Raw genomic sequence first — 23895 nt, forward strand, 5'->3', positions numbered from 1 at the left:
GGCTTGTAATTCAGTGGTGGAGCACTTACCGAGCATGTGTGAGGCACTGGGTTTGATCCTCAGCACCATGAAACAATAAATAATTAAAATGAAGGTATCTACAACTAAAAAAAAGGTTTGTCTAGAGAAATTATTATCCTTACTTACCTGATTCCCGGAGTGTGGGCTACTGTGGGAATATAGCTCTATGATAGAACACCTGCTTAGAAAGTGGGAGCAGGAGGCCCCAGGTTCAATTCCCAGCACGCCCCTACATCCCCCCCCAAAAAAAAATAAACAAACCCACAAGTTTGGGCTATAAAGTAAAGTTCTCCAAGTTACAGAGCTAGGTACCCAAGGCTGCATTCTAGCTCAGTGTGGTCTGTCTGGGGCCTGTGTCCTTCCCACAGCTCCAGCTGGGGTAACTGGTGAGTAGAGGTGCCATGGAGTCTGGTGCCACATGGGGGTGAAGCCAGGGTATAATAATAGGCATGGGGATGCAGGACTGGGGACTTGTGAGCACCACCTGTTCTGCCAGAACATGGTAGTGGGTGAACCAACCTAAGGAAACTGGTGGCTGTTATTGTTGTTTTCCTTAAGAGAAATTTCTTCTCCTGTACAGCAACTCTGAGCTGCCAAAGGTTGTAAGTGCGGCTGTGATCGACTGTAGGCCGTTGGAAGAGACTCCTGTTGCAGCTGTAATTAAAGGGTCTGCTAGGACTTCAAGGGCTGGGAGCACCAGGGGCCTGAAGTGAGACCCTCTGGCTGGAGAGAACCCCCAAAGCCAAACTCCTGAAGAAAGCCCGCCTCAGGCCAGACCATCAGTCAGCCCAATGGCCGTAGCAGCAGCCCTAACAAGACTTCAGGCGGAAGCCAAGTGCCCCCTGCCTGGATGACCTGAGAGACCCGGTCACCATCGAATGTGGGCACAACTTCTGTCGCTTCTGCATCCAGCAGTCCTGGGCAGACCTGCAAGACAGGTTCCCTTGTCCTACCTGTCGTCATCAGTGCGAAGAAGGGCACTTCAGGAGCAACACCCAGCTGGGGAGGATGATTGAAATTGCCGGCTGCTCCACATCAGCCTGAGGAAGAGGAAGAGGCCTGACAAGACCAACCTGTGTGAGAAGCACGATGAGGTCCTGACCCTTTTTGTGAGGAGGACCTGGAGCTGTTGTGTGCCCTGTGCGCTCGGCCCCCTGACCACTACGGCCACCACATGAGGCCCGTTGAGGAGGCCGCCTCTCACCACAGGGAAACGCTGCAGAGTTACATGGAGCCCCTGAAGAGGCGAGTGGCAGACGTTCAAAAATTAATAAGCATTCAAAGCAAAATACCCCTAGAGCTGAGAGAAGGTGGAACACCAGAAACAGAAATTATCCTCCGAATTTGAACTTCTGAACCAATTTTTAGAGCGTGAACAACAGGCAGCTCTGTCAAGGTTAGCTGAAGAAGAGAAGGACATTCAGCAAAAACTCAGTGAAAACATAACAGCGTTTTCAAACTACGCTTGTACGCTCAAAAGTTTACTAAGCAGGTTGGAAGAGCACCATGTATTGTCTGAGGTGGAACTGCTGTCCCAAATTAAGCATTTCTACCAGAAGTCTGACAGTGAGATCAGCCCACCAATCTTTTCAATTCATTTAAGAGGGAAGCCTGCAATTTTCCTCCCAGTATTCTGCCCTGCAGAAAATAATAAAAGAATTCAAAGTAGATATAGTTCTAGACCCCAAACAGCTCACCCTAACTTGATTGTTTCTGAGGATAAAAAATGTGTCCGATACACAAAGAGAAAACAAAATGTCCCTGATATTGCCAAAAGGTTCACAGCCAACCCAGTTGTCCTAGGTCTTCCAGATTTCCGTTCTGGGAGGCATTTCTTGGAAGTGGGAGACAAGTCTGAGTGGGCTGTTGGCGTCTGCAGAGCCTCTCTGTCCACCAAGGCAAGGCGACCATCAGCCCAGCAGGATGCTGGAAGATTCGGCAGCTGAATGATGGCTACGAGGCTCCAGGAGCTGATCAGCCCCTCTGCGGTCAGACTTGAGAGCCAGAGGCATTGGCATTTTCCTGGACTGTGAGCTGGGGGAGATCTCCTTCTACAACATGCCTGAGAAATCCCACATCTGCACGTTCACAGACACTTTAGTGGACCTCTGCGCCCTTATTTCTTCATAGGACCTGGTTCAAAACCCCTCAGAATCTGTAGGGAACAGATGAATGAAAAAAAAAAAAAAAAAAAAAACCCAATAGGCTGAATTATTTTAACAGGGTTCCTTAAATCCAATTTTAAATTTTGGGGTATTGGGGTGGTGCTAGAGATTGAACCCAAGGTCTGCCCCTGAACCACATCCCCTGCCCAAGGCCCTTTTGTACATGAATTGTGTTTATGATGAACTTCTCACAATTATATTTCACTTTCCTTTGTTTCCATTGACATTTTTTCCCCCGGGGGTCTAGGCAATGCTAGGCAAGTGGTCTAGCTTGTCATAGAGCTACATCCCTGTCCCGTATTTTTATCTAAATGTTTGTTGGAAACCCCAGAACTGTAAGAAATAACTATAAGAGTGAGCCTTCTTGTCTTGTTTCTGATGCTAATGGGAACAGGTATGGAGTTACCTTAATAACTTTTTCTAATATAGTTTTAGTCTTTAAATTCCAAAGTGAAGGCAGTTATATGGTATGTGCAAAGAAAGCACTATACCTTTTTATCTCCCTAGTGGTGCTGGGGATTGAATCCAAGGGTGCTTTACAACTGAGCCACATGCCCAGCCCTTTTCATTTGATAGGGTGTCACTAAGTCGCTAAGGGCATAGCAAAGTGCTATGATCCTCCTGCCTCAACCTCACGTCACTGGGATTACAGGAATGCACCACCATGCATGACTTTTAATCAACTGAAAGTTTTACATGAATTATCAAACCCCTTATATTAAGATATTTATTCCCATTCCCCATTTTTTTTATAATCATTACAGCCTTTTTTTTTTTGGTGGTGGTGATGGGATTGAATCCAGGGATAGTCTACCAAAGTTGCTAAGGCTGACTTTGAACTTGGGATCTTCCTGCCTCAGTCTACAAGCCACTGGGATTACAGATGTGTGCCACACACAAAAAAGGATCCCAGCCCTTTTTATGAGACACAGGGTCTGCCTAAATTGTCGAGGTTGGCCTTAAACTTGTGATCTCCTTTCTCAGTTTCCTGAATAGCTGAGATTACTTCCCATTGTATTTCAGGTTCCTAGGGCTGGGGTTGTGGCTCAGTGGTAGAGCACTTGCCTAGCACATGAGGCACTGGGTTCAATATTCAGCACCACATAAAAATAATGATATTGTGATTGTGTCCACCTACAACTAAAGAAAAAATTTAAAAAAATGGTTCTTAAGTTGGGGGGAGGCAGGGAAAGGAAAAGAGTTATCACTGGGTACTAAGTTAGAGTTAGGAGCCAGAAGTTCTGGTGTGCTACTGCAGAACAGGATGGTTTTAGATAATAAGGTGCAGTGTATTTCAAAAAGCTAGAAAGGAATTTGAGTTTTCACCATAAAGAAATGATATATGAGGAAATGGATATGTTTAATTTGATTTAAATCTTACACAGTGTATAGGTATGTAACTGAAGCACCACATACCCTGTTGATAGTACAATTTTTATGCTTTTTATGTATCAGTTAAATAAATTTGATGTTAAAAAAGGAAAAGAAACCTCCAGTTATTGTTGGTATGTAAAAAAGCTGTTGGTCATTATGTTTTAGTTTGCTAACTTTGCTTTTCAGTAATTTTTTCAGTTAATTCTTTTTTTGGTAAGACCAGGGATTGAACCTGGGTGCTTAATCACTAAGCCATATCCCCATTCCCTTTTTTTTTAATATTAAAATCTTCTATTTTTACAGACACATTTGATTCATTGTACACAAATGGGGTAACAACTTTTCATTTCTATGGTTGTACACAATGTAGATTCATACCACTCATGTAATCATACATATGCATAGGGTAATACTGTCTGTTTCATTCTACTTTATGTCCCCCACCCCATTTTCCTCTATACTATCCAAAGTTCATTCTTCTCTCCCTGCCACCCCACCTGCACCTGCTCTCTTAAAAGTTTCTTATTGGTGCATTATAATTATACATAATAGAATCCATTGTGACATTCATATATACATAATTGGTCAATTTCATTGAGATATCCCTATTCCCTTTCCTTGTTCTCTAGCTTCCACATGAGAGGAAACATGATCATTTGCATCTGTTATTTCACTTAACATGATGTTCTCAAGTTACATCTTCCTGCAAGGGGCATCATTTTTTCTTTGTGGCTGAATAAAACCACATTGTGTGTAGACCACATTTTTTTTCCACTCCTCTGTTGAGACCTAGGCTGGTTCCATGACTTGACTCTCATAGGCTCACGCTCTCGAGGCTGTTGAGGGCCTTGGGGAGACTAACCATTTTCATGGTTCCCACAATGCTCTGCCCGCCTGGCCCAGCCTCAGAGCTCCTGCTGGTCTCCAATCCCCAGTCCTCGGCTGAGCCAGCAGCCTTCACACAGGATTCTCCCATCCCTGCCTGTGGCTGGGTCCTTTTGGGTGACCAGCAGGATAGAGCAACAGGTGCTACTGATCTTGCCTCCTACACTTGTTGCTGATCCAGATGGCCCCTGGCTTCCTCTGCAGTCACTGTCCTCTTGAATGCACTTCCCTTCTTTACTTAAGGATAGTGCGTGAGGCATTTTGGGTGACGGGGGTGGGGGCAGGGGGACCATGTTCATTTTCATAACAGCTCATTTTTCTGCAAAGTCTGCATTTTTCTTCTTGGAAGGGTCTCTTCATTCTTCATCTGTACTTACCAACTCGTGACAAGATGCTAGTGTGACTATGATTCCTTTCACAGATTGCTATTCCCAGTAACGTGAAGCTAAGACATTGGTTTCAGTGGTCTCTGTCCATAGATGGCCAGTTTCATTGCCCTGGGCCCACGGTGAGGCAGAACCTCATGGCAGAAGAGTGTGGTGAAGGAAAGCAGCTCAGAATATGGCCATAGGGAAGGAAGGTCTTAGATAATTTTTTTTTTTGTGGGGGGGGATTGAACTCAGGGGCACTCGGGGCCACTGAGTCACATCCCTAGCCCTATTTTGTATTTTATTTGGAAACATGGTCTCATTGAGTTGCTTAGCACCTTGCTTTTGCCAAGACTGGCTTTGAACTTGAGATCCTCCTGCCTCAGCCTTCTGTGTCACTGGGATTACAGGTATGCACCACCGCATCTGGCTAGTTTTTTGGTACTGGGTGGGGAATGAGAGAATAAGGGGGGAACTTTAGAATATGTAGAAGGAAATGAGAGGGAGGGGGGCATATGAAAAATGGAATGAGACAGACATCATGACCCTATGTACATGTGTGATTACACAAATGGTATGAATCTACATTGTGTACAACCATAAAAATGAAATGATGCACCCCATTTGTGTATAATTAATCAAAATGCAGACTGTAAAAAATTAAAAGCTAAATACAAAAGTAAAAATATATGTTAGTTATAGATGGACACAATACCTTTACTATTTTTAAAAAAAGTTTTTAGTGTCAATGGACCTTTATTGTATGTATTTATATGTGGTGCTGAGAATTGAACCCAGTGCTTCACACATGCTAGGCAAGTGCTCTTCCACTGAGCCACAACTTCAGTCCCTTTTTTATTTTATTTATTTTTGTGGTGCTGGGGATTGAACCCACGGCCTTGTGCATGCAAGACAAGCACTCTACCTACTGAGCTATATCCCAGCCCTCATTTTTATTGTATTTTGAGACAGGTTCTCACCAAGTTGTTTAGGGACTCATTAAGTTGCTGAGGCTGGCTTTGAACTTGTGATCCTCCTGCCTCAGCATCCTGAGTTGCTGGGAGGACAGGTGTGTGCCACTCTACCTGGCTGCTTCAGTTAATTCTTAAGACATTTTCCAGATATACTCCCATCCATGAATATAATATTAATCTGTACCTTCATTCAATTCAGTTGAATTGATAAGCACTTTAAGATAACAGTAAATAACAGTGATTACAAAAATTTGTCTTATCCCTTTTCTATGGAAAGTATCATTTCTACAGTGCTAGAGATCAAAACTGGGGCCTTGTGCATGCATGGTAGGCAAGCACTGTTGCATTGAGTTCGGTATTTTTTATTTTGAGACAGGGTCTTGCTAAATTGCCCAAGATGGGCTTGAACTTGTGATCTTCCTGCCTCAGTTTCCCAAGAAGCTGGGAACAGGTATGTGCCACCACACCTGGCTTTGTTACCTGGATATTTTATTATTTCTACGGTACTAGAAATTGAACCCAGGGGTGCTCTACCACTGAGCTACGTCCCCAGCACACACCATCTCCCACCACCCCCGGACACATACCTTTTTTCCTCATTTTGAGGTAGGATCTAGCCACGTTTTTTAGACTGGTCCCAATCCTCCTGCCTCACTGAGGCTCCCAAGTCGCTAGGATGACAGGCAGGCACCAATGTGCTGGCTGATATTTTATTTTTTGTGTGTGTCATAAAATTGCACATCTAAAAATGAACTTAAAAATGGTTCTTCAGTTTAGGGCTTCATAAACAGAAAGTGAAAGTCCTACGCTAGATTTTATAGATAGGCTCTAAGTTTGTGAAAGTCGTTTTCTACCACAGTTTCAGCTGCAAAAATCACTGAGGTTGGTAACATTAAGCAAGCAGATAATTGAGTGTTTGTTCAAGACACGGTTCCAGGTTGAGGGATACAGTTATGAGCCCAAGACGGAGTTTTCTTCCTGCCTTTTATGGATAAATATTAGTGAATATAGCAATTTTTTGTTTTCTTTTCTATTTTGAGATGAGAGTTTCACAATGTTGCCCAAGCTGGTCTCCAGCTCTCCCTGTCTCCTACCTCAGCCTCCTGAGTAGCCAGGATTACAGCTGCACACCACCATGCCTGGTCAGCATCAGTGATTTTTTTTGTACCAGGGATTGAACCCAGGGGTACTTAACCACTGAGCCACAAATCCAGCCCTTAGTGTGACAAGTCTCACTAAGTTGCTTAGGGCTTCTCTAAATTATTGAGGTTGGCTTTGAATTTTTGATCTTCCCACCTCAGCCTCCTGAACTGCTGGGATTACAGACATGAACCACTGTGCCTGGCTACAATTTTTAAAAATACTTAAAACTAGCAGCTGACTGGTAGTGCTTGCCTAGCATCCATGAAGTCCTGGATTCAATCTGTAGTGGACTAAGGAAAACACACACACACATAACTTTCACTGAGTTTTTCTTTGTTTTGTTTTGTGCCAAGATCTCTGTGTTGTGCAGGCTGGTCTTGAATTGGTGGCCTCAAGTGATCCTCCCACCTCAGCCTCCCAAGTAGTTGGAACTACTAGTTTGGCAGGTATTACCACTGCCAGCATTTTTTCTTTTTCATTTTGCTTCAATAGCAACAGATGCTGCGGGAACTGACAGATGTGGTGGACCTGTGTTTCTAGAATTTTAAGATGTGAGTATAAAATTGTAATTTTGAAACTAAAATAAATTTGGTATAGATTCACGTTTTTGCACACCTGTACACTTATTTATTTCATCGGTACCTTGGAAATTCCAGGTAGCAGAGAAGACATCACTGTGGGTGACAATTTTCCTAGGGTCTTCTGTTCCTCATGGGTTAGGAGCAAGGCAACAATTACTCCAGACCATTTAAAGGCTATTTTAAGAGGAGCATACTTGGAAGGAACCTGTCACCCAGAGCAAAGAGTGGGTTTGTTTTACAGAACAATAAAGATTGGGTTGGTATAGAGTTCTTGCCTAAAGTGTGTGAGATCCTGGATTCCATCCCAGGCAGCACGAAAAATAAAATTAAAAAAAAAAGAATAATAAAGATAATGTCTCATTCCAAGGCAAGATTCAGGCAGTCTATTAAGAATTTGAGCCAGGTGCTTGGTGGCTTACACCTGTAATCCCAGTGACTCAGGAGGCTGAGGTTGGAAAATCTCAAGGTTGAGGCCAGCCTCAGCAACTTAGTGAGGCCCCGTTGCAAAATAAAAAGTACTGGAGCTGTCGCTGAGTGGTAAAGCACCCCTGGGTTCAATCTCTAGTACTATAAAAATAAAAACGTAAAGGATTTTAGTTGCTATTTGTCAGACAAGACATCCTAAATCAAGCTTTTACCTTTAAGATATATAAGAAATAACTGAAGTTCAAGGGCGATGATTTATGTACACACAGCCTTCTGTATCCATGGTTCTGCATTCACAGATTCAATCATCCCAGATAGGAAATGTTCTTTTCAAAAGTGACATTGAGGTACGTGTGTACTTTGCAGTTAGCCCTACAATGGCTTCAGGCTGTGGTAAGCAGCACTACATGGGGTATCTGTACTGCAGCCTGGAAAAAGAGTGATCCTGCCTCTTTAAAAAGACCACACCCATAATCCTAGTGACTCAAGAGATTGAAGCAAGAGGGTCTCAAATTCAAGTCCAGTCTCAGCAACTTGGTCAGACCCTAAGCAAATTAGTGAAAACTTGTCGCAAAATAAAAAGGATTGGGGATGTAGCTCAGTGGTAAAATGTCCCTGGGTTCCATCCCCTGGACCAAAACAAAACACCCCCAGGGTGCAGGGGTGCTTGACTGTAATTCTAGTTTATACTCCCAGCTACCAAACGGCTGAGGCAGGAGGATTTCAAATTCAATGACAGCCTGAGCAATTTAGTCTGGGATGTAGCTCAGTGGTACAGCACCCCTGGGTTCAGTCCCCACCACTGAAAACAAAAAGAAAGTTAATCAGATAAAAGTCAGCGAAATGAAATGTTCAGTCTTTCTTATCAATAATATGAAACATGTGATTTGAAAATAACAAGCGAGATTATCTTTGGTTGCTTTGAGGTTTTGACATCAGACAGTTTTAGGGAATGAGTTATAGAGAAAAAATAGGCTGTGGCACCTGCCTATAGGTAACCCAGGTACTCAGAGGAGGCTGAGGCAGGAGGATTGAAAGTTCAAGGACTGCCTGAGCAATTTACAAACACACTGTCTCAAAAAACAGATAATTAATAGAGCTGAGAAGGACAGTAGAATACAACATTATACCCTATATACACGTATGATTACACTGCAGGCCTGACTCTGCACCATGTTCAGCCAGAAGAAGGAGAAGTTGTGCTCCATTTGTAAACAAGGTGTCAAGACCATTCTACTGTCATGTATAAGTAATTAGAACAAATTTACATTTTTAAAGAAGTCTGGAGACATATTTTGTAATGTGTGTCAGGCCCTCAGTTGAATGCTCACTATTCAGGAGAAAAAAGGGCAATTCCACAATGTTTAGGGGAATGTGAATAAATTGAAGTTGGTTATATTGGGGGGAAGAAAATTCTGTTCTATTTAAATATTTATTTATTTGAGTGCTGGGTATTGAACACAAGGCTTCATGCATGCTAGGCAAGTGCTCTGAAACAGAGCCATACTGATTTGAATTTCAATTAGTTTTGCTTTTCATTCATTAAATCTTTGTCTAGAAACTTGAGTACTGAATGTAATACCTAGAAAAAATTTACAGTATTTTTTTTAATACACTAACTGTAACATGGAATAAGGAAAAGAAAATCAGTCACGAATTGGGAAACCTAAATAAAAATTGTACTTGATAGTAAACAAATATTAATTTCTTTGTGTTGATGAACCACCATGGTTATGTAAAATATTAACATTAAGGGAATCCAGTTGAAAGATACACAGGAGCAATCTATCTTGCAATTTTCTATAAATCTATAATAATATTTATTAATATTAATTAATAATTATTAATATTATATCATTATTTTGTAGTACTAGGGATTGAACCCAGGGGTACTTAACCACTGAGCCACATCCCCAGCCCTTTTTTTGTATTTCATTTAGTGACAGGGTCTTGCTAAATTGCTAAGCGCCTCCCTAAGTTGCTGAGGCTGACTTAGAACTCTCCATGATCCTCCTGCCTCAGTCTCCCCAGTGAGTGGGATTACAGGTGTGTGCATGTTCCCCCAACCCTGACATCCCCAGCTCTTTTAATTTTTTATTTTGAGACAGGGTCTTACTAAGTTGCTGAGGCTGCCTTCAAACTTGTGATCCTCCTGCCTCAGCCTCCTGAGTCACTGGGATTACAGACATGCACAACTATGCCCAGCATAATAGTTCCTTAAATGGAAAGTTTCACAGAAATAAGTATAAGGTAAATTCACTGTCTTCAACTAAAAGGTTAATTCTGAGTTAGAAGGATCATAGGGTTTGACTTTCTACATACACAAGTTGGTCTTTTTGTAGGTATGTGTTTTTAATGCATCTTTCTTACAACATTAAGATAAATCCACTGAACAAGTTAGTACATACCTGTAATTCCAGCTACTCAGGAGACTGGGGCAGAAACACCACAATTTAGGAAGACCCTGTCTCAAAATAAAACAATAAGAAAGAACTGGGGACGTAGCTCAGTGGTACAACATCCCTGAGTTCAATTCCTAGTACCACCCCCACACACACACCACACATACAAGTCCATTGCCGGGGGAGCTCAGTTGTAGAGTCGTTAGCATGTTGGAGGTCCTGGTTTCTTTTTTTTTGAGGGTACTGGGGATTGAATTCAGGGGCACTCAACCACTAAGCCACCTCCCCATCCCCCATTTTTTTGAATTAATTTTTTTTTATATTTACAGACTGCATTTTGATTCATTGCACACAAGTGTGGTACAACTTTTCATTTCTATGGTCATACACAATGTAGATTCATATCATTCATGAAATTATATATATACATAGAGTAATACCATTTCATGCTACTATCTTTCCATCCCCCATCCCCTCCTACCCCATTTTCCTCTAAACCATTCAAAGTTCCTTCATTCTTCTCTTTCCCCCACTCATTATATTTATCCCCCTCATTACATATTATATATAGTTATCAGAGAAAACATTGGGCCTTTGATTTTTTGGTGTTGGCCTATTTCATCAGCATGATATTTCCCAACTTCATCTATTTACCAGCAAATGCCATAATTTTATTCTTCTTTATGATCAAGTAATTCCATGGTGTATATATACCACAGTTTCTTTATCCATTCAGCTACTGAAGGGCATCTCAGTTGGTTCCACAATCTAGCCATTGTGAATTGAGCTGATATGAACATTGATGTGGCTGTATCTCTGTAGTATGCTGATTTTCAGTCCTTTGGGTATAGGCTGAGGAGTGGGATAGCTGGGTCAAATGGTGGGTCCATTCCAAGCTTTCTGAGGAATCTTCATACTGCTTTCCAGAGTGGCTGCACCAATTTGCAACTCCACCAGCAATGTATGAGTGTGCCTTTTTCCCCACATCCATGCAGCACTTATTATCTCTTGTATTCTTGATAATAGCCATTCTAATTGGAGTTAGATGAAATCTTAGGGTGATTTTAATTTGCATTTCTCTAATTACTAGGGATGATGAGCCCTTTTTCATATATTTGTTGATCACCGGTACATCTTCTTCTGTGAAGTGTCTGCCCATTTCCTTAGCCCATTCATTGATTGGGTTCTTTGTATTTTGGGTGTAAAGTTTTTTAAGTTCTTTATAAACTTTGGAGACGAGTGCTCTATCTGAAGTGTGTGGAAAAGATTTTCTCCCACTCTGTAGGCTCTCTTGTCACATTATTGATTGTTTTCTGTGCTGAGAAAAAATTTTTAGTTTGAATCTATCCCATTTATTGATTCTTGCTATTATTTCTTGCACTATGGGGTCTTGTTAAGGAAGTCTGGTCCTAAACCAACGTGGTGGAGATTTGGACCTACCTTTTCTTCTATTTGGTGGAGGGTCTGAGGTGTAATTCCTAGATCCTTGATCCATTTTGAGTTGAATTTTGTACAGGGTGAGAGATAGGGGATTAATTTCATTTTACTGCATATGGATTTCCAGTTTTCCCAGCACCATGTGTTGAACAGGCTATCTTTTCTCCATTATGAGTTTTTGGCACCTTTGTCTAATATGAGATAACTGTACTTATGTGGGTGTGTCTTCTAACCTGGAGTTTTCCACTCTCCTGCATCAGCCTCCAGAGTCACTGGGATGATAGGGGTACACCACTTTGCCTGGCACATCCTGATTTACACCGAGGTAACTTGGCCTTTTATGGAGAAAACAGAAAAAAAAAAAGAAAGAAATGAAAAATTACAATTAAATAAATAAAGGGAAAATGAAGAAGTTTGGAGGAAAAAGAGTTCGAACTTGGATACAGTCAGGGAAGTGGAAAATGTCATAGAGTTTGGTCAATATAAAAGAAGTCAGAGCTGGGTGCAGTGGTGTATGCAGGCAATCCCGGTTACTTGGGAGACTGAGGCATGAGGATTGCAAGTTTGAGGCCAGCCTCACCAATTTAGCTGGGCCCTAAGTAACTTAGTGTGACCCTGTCTCAAAATAAAAAATTTTAAAAGAGGGGTGGGTGTAAAGGTTAATGGGGGTCCAACCATAATGAGATGGGCTGATAGAACTGGCTCCATGAGAATGTTATAGGCCAGACTCTAAGGGAAATGACTAAACAGACTCCATTTGGCTCTGAGACTCCATGTTATGCAGGAAATAAGCTTCTCCCATGGGAACACCCCGCCTCTGTGCCCATCATCAGTTACTTGGTGTGACTGTTTAATAATATACAATGGCAACTCCTATGTAGTAAAGAATTGCTCTCTTTTGATTCCTATTGCTCCTAAATAATGTACCATGTGAACAGTGATTGTCTGGATGTTAGCAACCATTCTTTAGTTTGTACCTAGGTAAGGGTCATTTTGACCCACTTGCCCCTCTGTCGATGATCTCATGATGTTAATGTGTAATTTTGAATCATAGCAACAGACACTTATGATTGATGTGATTTTTGGTATAAGAACCCCTACAACCCTGTGGTCGGAGCTGTTCTCCCAATAGCCATTTTTGGGGCATTGTGTGAGACAGTCAGCCGGCTGGCTTAATAAAGACTCTGAAATTTGGACTTCTCAGTGGTGATCAGTCTGTTCTTAAGTTGCGCCCCATAACACATAAAGGTTAAGGGGAGAGCTAATAAAGAGGCGAGCACACAGGATGGCAAAGAGCAAGAAGTGGCTTCCATGGGAAAGCCAGTCCAGCTTATTATCTATTCCAGGGTCTGATCAAGTTACCTAAGTTACATAGTACAGTTAGCTTTGCGCATGTGCAGATTACATAACTTGCTTGCTTCTCAGAGTCCACTACTACCAAAGGTTATTAGAACAAGATAACGTCCTCAAGGACAGGAGTTGCAGAGCATCTCTACACCATTCAAACAGAGTGCCTTTTATCCCGAGGAGTGTGCCTGTCTCAAGGGCTTTTGACTGACCTGAAATCCCTACAGATGGGTAGCAAACCAAGGCACTGATGAGAGGGCATGCAAGTTGTGCCTCACTTTACAGGGCTTATCAGAGCACTTAATAAAATACAAGGTTGGTGTTATTTGAAGTTATACAGTATGACTTACTTCACATCTGCTGGAATAGAAAATATTTTCTGTCGAGTATTTAAGAGGCTGTACGTGTTTTCCTTTGTGCTTGGATTCTTTGTACTTTTTCATGTTCAGTACATCAATGAACAAAGTTGAAGGGGGAAAAAAAAGAGAGGGTTGGGGCTGTGGTTCAGTGTTTAAACATCATGGTTCACTCCCAGCTACCAAAAAAGTGAAAGAAATCAGATCAGCCATTTCTACGAGCTAGCAATTATAGAAGTTAGGATTCTGTCCTTCTACAGAGTAGAAGACAAGAATCCTGTCCTCCTGATGTTTACACTTCAAAAGAATGGCTTTCAGGGTTTTGTTATGGGTTGGTTGTTTTGCTGTACTGGGTGTAACCCAGGGCTTAATGCATGCTAAGCAAAAATTATCACTGAGCTATATCCCCAGCCCTTTTTTTTCCTTTTTTCTTTTAATTTTGGGACAGAGTCTTTGTACATTGCCTAGACAGGTCTTCAATTTGTCATCCTCCTGCCTCAGCTTTTGGAGTAGGTGGGATTACAGGCATGCACCATCATACCAGCCTGGCTTTCAGGTTTTAAGACTGACACCTGTAGGATGTAGGATTCATTCTGAGGTATCCAGGGATTGGTTCGGGGGGATTGGGGTTTTGGTTCCAGGAACCCCCATAGATACTGAAATGCGCGATTGCTTGTGTCCCTTATGAAGAATGAAGTGGACTGGCAAGGTGCAGTGGCATGCGCCTATGATCCTGTGGACTGGGGGAGGCTGAGGCAGGATGGCAAATTTGAAGGCAGCCTAGGCAATTTAGTGAGACCCTCTCTCAAAATAAAAGGGTTAGCTATGAAGCTCAGTGGTTAAAAGCACCCCTAGGTTCAATTTCAATACTAAAAAAAAAAAAAAGAAAAAAGCAGGCCAGGACCTGATGAGCATGCCTGTAATCCCAACAAGCAGGGAGAATAATGCAAGAGGATCCCAAGTTCAAGGCCAGCCTCAGTAATTTAGGGAGACCCTGTCTCATACACAAATAGAAATAAATAAATAAAATGGTGTAGTGAAAAAATAAAATAATAGTATTTGTATAAAATCTATTTACATCCTTCGTGTACTTTAAATCATCTTTTGATGATTTATAATACCTGATACAGTGTAGATGCTATGTAAATAGTTGTACTGTATTGTAATGGGAGAGTGGCCAGTGCAGACACAACCAGTACAGTACTTTATAGTACAGTACCGTAAAGTACAGTACTTTATAGTACAGTGCAGTACAGTACAGTATTGTACAGTACAGTGCAGTACAGTACAGTATTTGATAGTACTTGTCTGCAATAGCATAACTTTTTTTCCAAATATTTTTATGTGTGGTTGTTTAAACCTGTGAATTCAGAACCCAGATGCTGAGGAGTGGACTGTATGTGCGTTAATACATATACATAATATTTATATTGTGGTGAGTTGACAGAACGGCTCCAGGAGATGTTATAGGCCAGACTCTAAGGGAAATGACTAAACAGACTCCATTTGGCTCTGAGTCTCCATGTTATGTAGGAAATAAGCTTCTCCATGAGAATACCCCACTTCTGTACCATCATCAGTACTTAGCATGACATGTTAGCAATACAAAATGACAATTCTTATGAGATGAAAAATTGCTCTCTTTGCTTCTATTGCTCCTAAACAATGTACCATGTGAACAGTGATTGTGTGGATGTTAGCAACCATCCTTTAGTTTGTACCTAGGTAAGGGTCATTTTGACCCACTTCCCCCTCTGTCGATGATCTCATGATGTTAGTTTGTAATTTCCAATCATAGCAACAGACACTTATGATTGATGTGATTTTTGGTATAAGAAACCCCTACAACCCTGTGGTCGGGGCTGTTCTCCCAATAGCCATTTTTGGGGGGCACTGTGTGAGGACAGTCAGCTGGCCGACTTAATAAAGACTCTAATGTGGACTTCTCAGTGGTGATCAGTCTGTTCTTAAGTTGCGCCCCATACAATATATACACACACAGATATATACAGTCCTCCTTCCCTTTGTCTATTTTAAAACTATTCATATCAGTTGAAGATATCATATAATAATATCTATTATTTGTTACTGGGGATTGAGCCCAGGATTGTTTACCACTGAACTAAATCCCCATCCCAGTGAACAAGTGTTTATACATGTGTTTATACTATGGATGAGAAAAACAAAATTCAAGGGGCTACATGTAACTTGTCAAGGATACACGAGCTAATAAATAGCAGAGCACAACTGAAATATTTAGAATCAGAAAAAAAATTACTAGTAATGTCTGAGTGAGATATAGGTTTGAGAATTGTCAGAGCATTGACAGTAATGTGTCTGGGTTGTATAAGAACATACAGGGAATATGTGCATTGTGAACAAGACAACCAGAATATACTCTCTACAATTCTCTGATAGTAGATGCTTATCATCCGTCTTTACTTTAGCTCTTGTTTTTTCTTTTTCTTTTTTTTTTATTTATTTTTATTGTAAACAAATGGGATACATATTGTTTCTGTTTGTACATGGAGTAACAGCATACCATTTGCATATTCATAAATTTACATAGAGTAATGATAAATTTACAATAGAGTAATGATTGTTTTTCAAAAGATATTAAAATGTATGCTTTGCCTCGTGGGGTGGTGCATGCCTATAATCCCAGCAACTCGGGAGGCTGAGGCAGGAGGATCCACAGGCTCAAAGCCAGCCTCAGCAATTTAGTGAGGTCCTAAAGCGACTAGGTGACACCCAGTCTCTAAATAAAATATAAAAAAGGGCTGGATCCAGGGGCGCTTTACCACTGAGCCACGTCTCAGGCATTTTTATTTTAAATTTGAGACAGGGTCTTTTTGCATTTTTAGGACCTTGCTGAATTGCTGAGGCTGGCCTCAAACTTGCACTCCTTCCGCTTCAGCCTCTCTAGTTGCTGAGCTCACAAGTGTGTGCCACCACGTCCAGCCTCCTACGCCCAGCCTCCTAGTTTTTAATAGTTTAGAGAAATGAAAAACATTCACTTTCATTTTTTTCATGGTACCTCCGGTATTGAACCCAGGGCACTAACCACTGAGAAACATCCCCAGTTCTTTTTATATTATATTTAGAGTCAGGGTTTCCCTGAATTGCTTTGGGCCTCGCTAAATTGCTGAGGCCAATCCCCAAAAAAACCAAAGGCCAAATGATTCTCTGATAAGTGGATGATGATACATAACAGGGTGGGGGGAGGCAAGAATGGAGGAAAGATGGATCATATAAAGGAAAATGAGGGTGGGGAGGGGAGTTGGGGAGATAATAGAATGAGACAAACATCATTACCCTGCGTACATGTATGATTACACAAACGGTGTGACTCCTACTTCATGTACAAGCAGAGACACGAAAGTTGTACCCCATTTATGAATAATGAATCTAAATTTAAAAAATAAAAATTAAAAAAAATTACCGAGGCTGATTTTGAACTCTGGATCCCTGAGTGATTGGGATTAAAGGCATGAGTCACCATGCTGGGCTCACTTTCACTCTTAGGACAGGAAAACTTGCTGCCCTGTTTAGCATTAAAACCCCTTAAGGGAAAAATTCCTGTAGCTCTGATCATTCTCTTTATCCATGTGTGGGGGCTGAAAATAAAGTATATTAGTCAATAGGTGGGAGGTAAAAAAATTGAGATAGGATTACCTATCTTCAGAGATGCAAATTAACTACCAAAATCCATTCTTTGATATCATGCCCTCAGTTAATTACCTTTAAGAATTATAATTAAGTTGGGCATGGTGGCACAGGACTGTAATCCCAGCGACTCCAGAGGCTGAGGCAGGAGGACTGAGTTCCAAGCCAGCCTCTGCAATTTAGCGGGGCTCTTAAAGCTATCCTGCGTTCAAAAACCCAGGATCTTGGAGGTGTGGCTTGGTGGGAGAGCACCTGCCTAGCATGCAAGACCCTGGGTTCTATTCCTAGTCCCCAGGGGTTGCTGGGAGGAAGAAAGAAAAAAAGGCAATTACTGAATTGTCTTACTTGGTTATTAGCAGGAAGACTCCAAAACTCTTAGGTCAAGACCAAGGACACTTACACTGGGTGGTGGCAAGGATTTGATCCCCAGCACCAAAAAGAGAAAAGTCAAGGACATTTAAGTATTTAACAAGGGAAAACCGCTCCCGTGCCCCTCCCACTCCCGGGGGGGAATCTCTCCAGGTCCCCCTGGGTGGAGTCCTCCCAGCTGCTCCTTCCACATAAATGGGCGTTTCAGATCCAGTGTGCAACTTTTTATGGGCTGGACAACAGACCGTCAAGAGCCTCCTATTCCAGGTAAGCAGTGAGCTGGGACAATGTGCGTGCTGGAGGCTGGGACATAGTAAGACCTGTGGCCCCCTGCTGAGACTCACCTTTCCAGGGAACCAGATGGCTCAAGCTGTTTATTTTGCGGTGCTGGAAACTGAATCCAGGCCCTCATGCAGGGTAGGCAAGTGCTCTACCTCTGAGCCGCATGCCCAGTCCTAGACTGGGCCACTTAAAATACCGTGTGTTTGGGCTGGTGAGATAGCTCAGTTGGTAGAGTGCTTGCCTTGTAAGCACAAGGCCCTGGGTTCAATCCCCAGCACCACCTTTGTTAAGGTTCAAGTCACCTAGATAGATGTTTGCCACAGATAAGTAAACCTACATTCCGTTTTGTTGTGTGAACGCAGAAAAGGAGGTGAGTGACACCTATCTGGAAGTAGCCCCCAGAGGTGCTGGTCTGAAGGCGAGTGTAGAATCCTCTTTCAGGCTGTAGCAGCGAGGGATGGTTTGTGTTGAGAGGTGGGGGAATGGCAGGATTGGAACCATTTGGGACCCTGGTGTTGTTACGGATCGCAGCCACTGCAGCCGTCGGGTACCGGTTCTTGTGACTTTGCCAGAAAGAATCTGAGCAAAATAGAACAGAAAGCACAAGTTTAATAGAACGAAAGGAGAGGGTTACACACACCATAGAGACCACATGAAGAGAGGTCTGTGCGGTGCTCACAAGGCTGGAGTTTTTAAGGAAATGGAGTCCTTTGTAATGGCCTTGATTTCCCTGTCTCCCCTACATTGGTTTATTACCCTCGGGTAGCCCCCAGCAACTTACTATGTGAGGGCCTGGATATTGTGTTTGACAGGGTGTTGTGACACAGGTCGTTGCAATAGATACTTGTTGGCATTACCCGAAAACCTCCGTGCCCCTTGAGGGGTTGTAGTTAGCTGGAGCTGGGAGTCTTGATGTTCCAGATTGTACTTTTCTGATACTTCTAATGAAGGTCCCCAGGATTCTAAGTAAAAATTCCCCCAAGGGATTATAGTTCTCTGCAGCCAGGAGAAGGTTAGGCATTCCAGATCTTATTCCTGTTTAGATAAGGTTCCCCACGGTTGCAGTTTTATGGCTTCTGGATTCTTCTTGGTGCATATGCCTAATGTCTGCCTTCATTGTCCTTTCTCTCTACCCACCTGTTCATGGCTAATTAACCTACCTAACAGTATCCCTGATGCTTGGACTTTTTTAGGAATTTTTTTTTTTTTTAACCACTAATTGAACCCAGGGGCACTTAACCACTGAGTCACATTCCCAGCCCTATCTATTTATCTATCTATGTATCTATCAATCAATCAATCATCTATTGGGGGGATACCAGGGATTGAATTTAGGGGCACTTGAGCCATATCCTTAACCTGTTTTGTATTTTTTTTAGAGCAGGGTCTCACTGAGTTGCTTAGTACCTCACTTTTGCTGAGGCTGGCTTTGAACTTTCGATCCTTCCAGCCTGGGCATCTCGAGTCCCTGGGATCACAGTCATCTATCACCACACCTGGCAAATTAATTACATTTTACAAAGGGAAGATGTCTGATACCAGAAACTAGAAATTGCATTATTAGCCAGACGTCATGGCACTACGTGCTTAATCCCCGTGACTCTAGAGACTGAGGCCGGAGGAACACAAGGTCGCGGCCAGCCTCAGCAACTTAGTGAGGCCCTAAGTAGTTTGGCAAGACCCCGTCTCAAAATAAAAAAGACTGCGAATGTGGCTCAATGGTCGGGTGCCTTGTTCAATCCCCAGTATCCCTCCCTCTGGAAAAAAATATTGGATTATAAGACCCCAGGGAAGTGTGAGATCTGAAGGAAGAGGAGGTAAGAAAGGTAGTCTTCCTGGGGTCGGAGGGCTATACTGCACTCTGCTCTGTTAATGTCACTGTGTTTGATTAGGAAGTACTTCCCCAGGCCCCTCTGTAGATGTTAGATAATAGACAATCAGGCGTGCATGGTGGTGCATGTCTGTAATTCCAGCAGCTCAGGAGACTGAGGCACGATGATCGTAAATTCAAGGCCAGACTCAGCAAATTAGTGAGGCCCTAAGCAACTTATTGAGACCTTGTCTCAACATAAAAAAGGGCTGAGAATGTAGCCAGTGCTAACAGTGCCCCTAGGTTAGATCCTCAGTACAAAACAAACAAACAAACAAACAAAGGCAAACTTTGTATCACCTTTTTGTTTTCCCTTCTGTGCTGGGGATCAAACCAAGGACCATGGACATACCAAGCAAGCACTCTGCCAGGAGCTGCATCCCCAGCCCTGCCTGCTGTTTCCATACCACAGTATTGTGGTGCATCTTTCTATATCAGTACATTCATTACTATCTTTTCTTTAAATTTTGCTTGCTATTGTGTTGTGTAGAATGTGTGTTAAGTGCATAGACTGGAGTTTATTCGGCCAATGCTCACAAGACATTTCTAATTTTTCCTTTTTTATTTTTGGTACTGGGAATTGAACTCAGGGGTGATCTACCACTGAGCTACATTCTCATCCTTATGTTTTGCGACAGGGTCTCTCTAAGTTCCTGAGACTTGCCTCAAACTTGCAGTTCTGCCTTGGCCTCCAGAGTTGCTGGGATTAAAGTGTGCCACCTTGCCCAGAATACTGAAAGTATTTTTCAAGGATTTATTTATATTTAATTTGTGTGTTTTTATCTATTTATTTTTTAACAGTTTATTTATTTATGGTACCAGGAAATAAACCCAGTGTGCTCATATACACAGTCACATCCCAGCCTTTTTTATTTTATACATTTTTTTTTTTTTTTTTTTTTTTTTGCGGTGCTGGGGATTTGAACCCAGGTCTTGTGCTTGGGAGGCAAGCACTCTACCAACTGAGCTATATCCCCAGTCCGCCTTTTTTTATTTTGAGACAGGGTCTTGCTAAAGTTGCTTAGGGTCTTGCTTAATTGCTGAGGCTGGCTTTAAACTTGTGATCCTCCTGCCTCATCTTTCCAAACGGCTGGGATTGCAGGCATGCTCCACTGTGCCTGGCTAATTTGTATGTTTTAATGGGGCGGGGGGGGGAGGTGCCAGGGATTGAACTCAGGGGCATTCAATCACAAAGCCACATCCCCAACCCTATTTTTTTGTATTTAGAGACAGGGTCTCATTAAGTTGCTTAGTGCCTGGCCTTGCTGAGGCTGGCTTTGAACTCGCCATCCTCCTATCTCAGCCTCCCAAGCCACTGGGATCACAGGCACATGCCACTATGCCCTTCAGTTTGTATGTGGTATTTGCCTTCTGGGTTTCACTTCACAAATAAATAAGTCTTCTGTGAATACATTCAAACATAGAGAAGCAAAGATGAAAAACATAAACTATAGTAGATGTGAATTTTGAGCCACCAGAAAAACTTATTTAAGATCCAAAATTGCTGGATGCCATAATGTGTACCCGTAATTCCAGCGGCTGGAAAAGCTGAGGCTGGAGGCTGGAGAGTTCAAAGACAGCCTTGGCAATTTAGCAAAGCCCTAAGCAACTCAGTGAGTGAGATGCTGTCTCTAAATAAAACAAAAAAGGACAGGAGTTGTGTTTTAATGGTTAAGTGTCCCTGGGTTCAATCACCAGTACCTAAAAAAAAAAAAAAAAAAAAAAAAAATCCCAACCATTAGGGTCTTTTGTGAATTATTTATAGAGTAGGGATTGAACCCACGGGCACTTAACTACCACTGAACTACATCCTCAGCTCTTTATTTATTTTTGTTTTTAATTGAGACAGGGACTTGCTAAGAACTGAGGGTCTCACTGAATTGCTGAGGCTGGCCTTGTACTTATGATCCTCCTCCCTCAGCCTCCCAAGTAGCTGAGATTGAAGGCATGTACCACCATGCCTGGTTTGTAAATTCTGTATTTTTGGGAGACAAAAGTTTCTGGACTGGGCTTGTAATTCAGTGGTGGAGCACTTACCGAGCATGTGTGAGGCACTGGGTTTGATCCTCAGCACCATGAAACAATAAATAATTAAAATGAAGGTATCTACAACTAAAAAAAAGGTTTGTCTAGAGAAATTATTATCCTTACTTACCTGATTCCCGGAGTGTGGGCTACTGTGGGAATATAGCTCTATGATAGAACACCTGCTTAGAAAGTGGGAGCAGGAGGCCCCAGGTTCAATTCCCAGCACCCCCCTACATCCCCCCCCCCCAAAAAAAATAAACAAACCCACAAGTTTGGGCTATAAAGTAAAGTTCTCCAAGTTACAGAGCTAGGTACCCAAGGCTGCATTCTAGCTCAGTGTGGTCTGTCTGGGGCCTGTGTCCTTCCCACAGCTCCAGCTGGGGTAACTGGTGAGTAGAGGTGCCATGGAGTCTGGTGCCACATGGGGGTGAAGCCAGGGTATAATAATAGGCATGGGGATGCAGGACTGGGGACTTGTGAGCACCACCTGTTCTGCCAGAACATGGTAGTGGGTGAACCAACCTAAGGAAACTGGTGGCTGTTATTGTTGTTTTCCTTAAGAGAAATTTCTTCTCCTGTACAGCAACTCTGAGCTGCCAAAGGTTGTAAGTGCGGCTGTGATCGACTGTAGGCCGTTGGAAGAGACTCCTGTTGCAGCTGTAATTAAAGGGTCTGCTAGGACTTCAAGGGCTGGGAGCACCAGGGGCCTGAAGTGAGACCCTCTGGCTGGAGAGAACCCCCAAAGCCAAACTCCTGAAGAAAGCCCGCCTCAGGCCAGACCATCAGTCAGCCCAATGGCCGTAGCAGCAGCCCTAACAAGACTTCAGGCGGAAGCCAAGTGCCCCATCTGCCTGGATGACCTGAGAGACCCGGTCACCATCGAATGTGGGCACAACTTCTGTCGCTTCTGCATCCAGCAGTCCTGGGCAGACCTGCAAGACAGGTTCCCTTGTCCTACCTGTCGTCATCAGTGCGAAGAAGGGCACTTCAGGAGCAACACCCAGCTGGGGAGGATGATTGAAATTGCCCGGCTGCTCCACATCAGCCTGAGGAAGAGGAAGAGGCCTGACAAGACCAACCTGTGTGAGAAGCACGATGAAGTCCTGACCCTTTTTTGTGAGGAGGACCTGGAGCTGTTGTGTGCCCTGTGCGCTCGGCCCCCTGACCACTACGGCCACCACATGAGGCCCGTTGAGGAGGCCGCCTCTCACCACAGGGAAACGCTGCAGAGTTACATGGAGCCCCTGAAGAGGCGAGTGGCAGACGTTCAAAAATTAATAAGCATTCAAAGCAAAATACCCCTAGAGCTGAGAGAGAAGGTGGAACACCAGAAACAGAAATTATCCTCCGAATTTGAACTTCTGAACCAATTTTTAGAGCGTGAACAACAGGCAGCTCTGTCAAGGTTAGCTGAAGAAGAGAAGGACATTCAGCAAAAACTCAGTGAAAACATAACAGCGTTTTCAAACTACGCTTGTACGCTCAAAAGTTTACTAAGCAGGTTGGAAGAGCACCATGTATTGTCTGAGGTGGAACTGCTGTCCCAAATTAAGCATTTCTACCAGAAGTCTGACAGTGAGATCAGCCCACCAATCTTTTCAATTCATTTAAAGAGGGAAGCCTGCAATTTTCCTCCCCAGTATTCTGCCCTGCAGAAAATAATAAAAGAATTCAAAGTAGATATAGTTCTAGACCCCGAAACAGCTCACCCTAACTTGATTGTTTCTGAGGATAAAAAATGTGTCCGATACACAAAGAGAAAACAAAATGTCCCTGATATTGCCAAAAGGTTCACAGCCAACCCAGTTGTCCTAGGTCTTCCAGATTTCCGTTCTGGGAGGCATTTCTGGGAAGTGGAAGTGGGAGACAAGTCTGAGTGGGCTGTTGGCGTCTGCAGAGCCTCTCTGTCCACCAAGGCAAGGCGACCATCAGCCCAGCAGGGATGCTGGAAGATTCGGCAGCTGAATGATGGCTACGAGGCTCCAGGAGCTGATCCAGCCCCTCTGCGGTCAGACTTGAGAGCCAGAGGCATTGGCATTTTCCTGGACTGTGAGCTGGGGGAGATCTCCTTCTACAACATGCCTGAGAAATCCCATATCTGCACGTTCACAGACACGTTTAGTGGACCTCTGCGCCCTTATTTCTTCATAGGACCTGGTTCAAAACCCCTCAGAATCTGTACGGGAACAGATAGTGAATGA

At 42.9% G+C, this 23895-nt stretch overlaps 1 protein-coding gene and 1 pseudogene across 2 annotated transcripts; both read left to right on the top strand.

Moving 5' to 3' along the window:
- Positions 1 to 606: 606 nt before the first annotated feature.
- Positions 607 to 2151, top strand: LOC306662163 (tripartite motif-containing protein 75-like; annotated as a pseudogene). The gene has a single exon. The product of its transcript is annotated as a tripartite motif-containing protein 75-like (transcript).
- A 20131-nt stretch (positions 2152 to 22282) lies between these two features.
- Positions 22283 to 23895, top strand: TRIM75 (tripartite motif containing 75; the record flags this gene model as incomplete). Its single annotated transcript, XM_079142516.1, has 1 exon — positions 22283 to 23895. The coding sequence occupies exon 1, from the start codon at positions 22489 to 22491 to the stop codon at positions 23893 to 23895; it is 1407 nt and encodes a 468-aa protein (XP_078998642.1). The 5' UTR covers positions 22283 to 22488.

Source organism: Sciurus vulgaris (assembly GCF_902686455.1).
Source record: "Sciurus vulgaris genome assembly, chromosome: 5".
In the NCBI taxonomy this organism is placed as follows: Eukaryota; Metazoa; Chordata; class Mammalia; order Rodentia; family Sciuridae; genus Sciurus; species Sciurus vulgaris.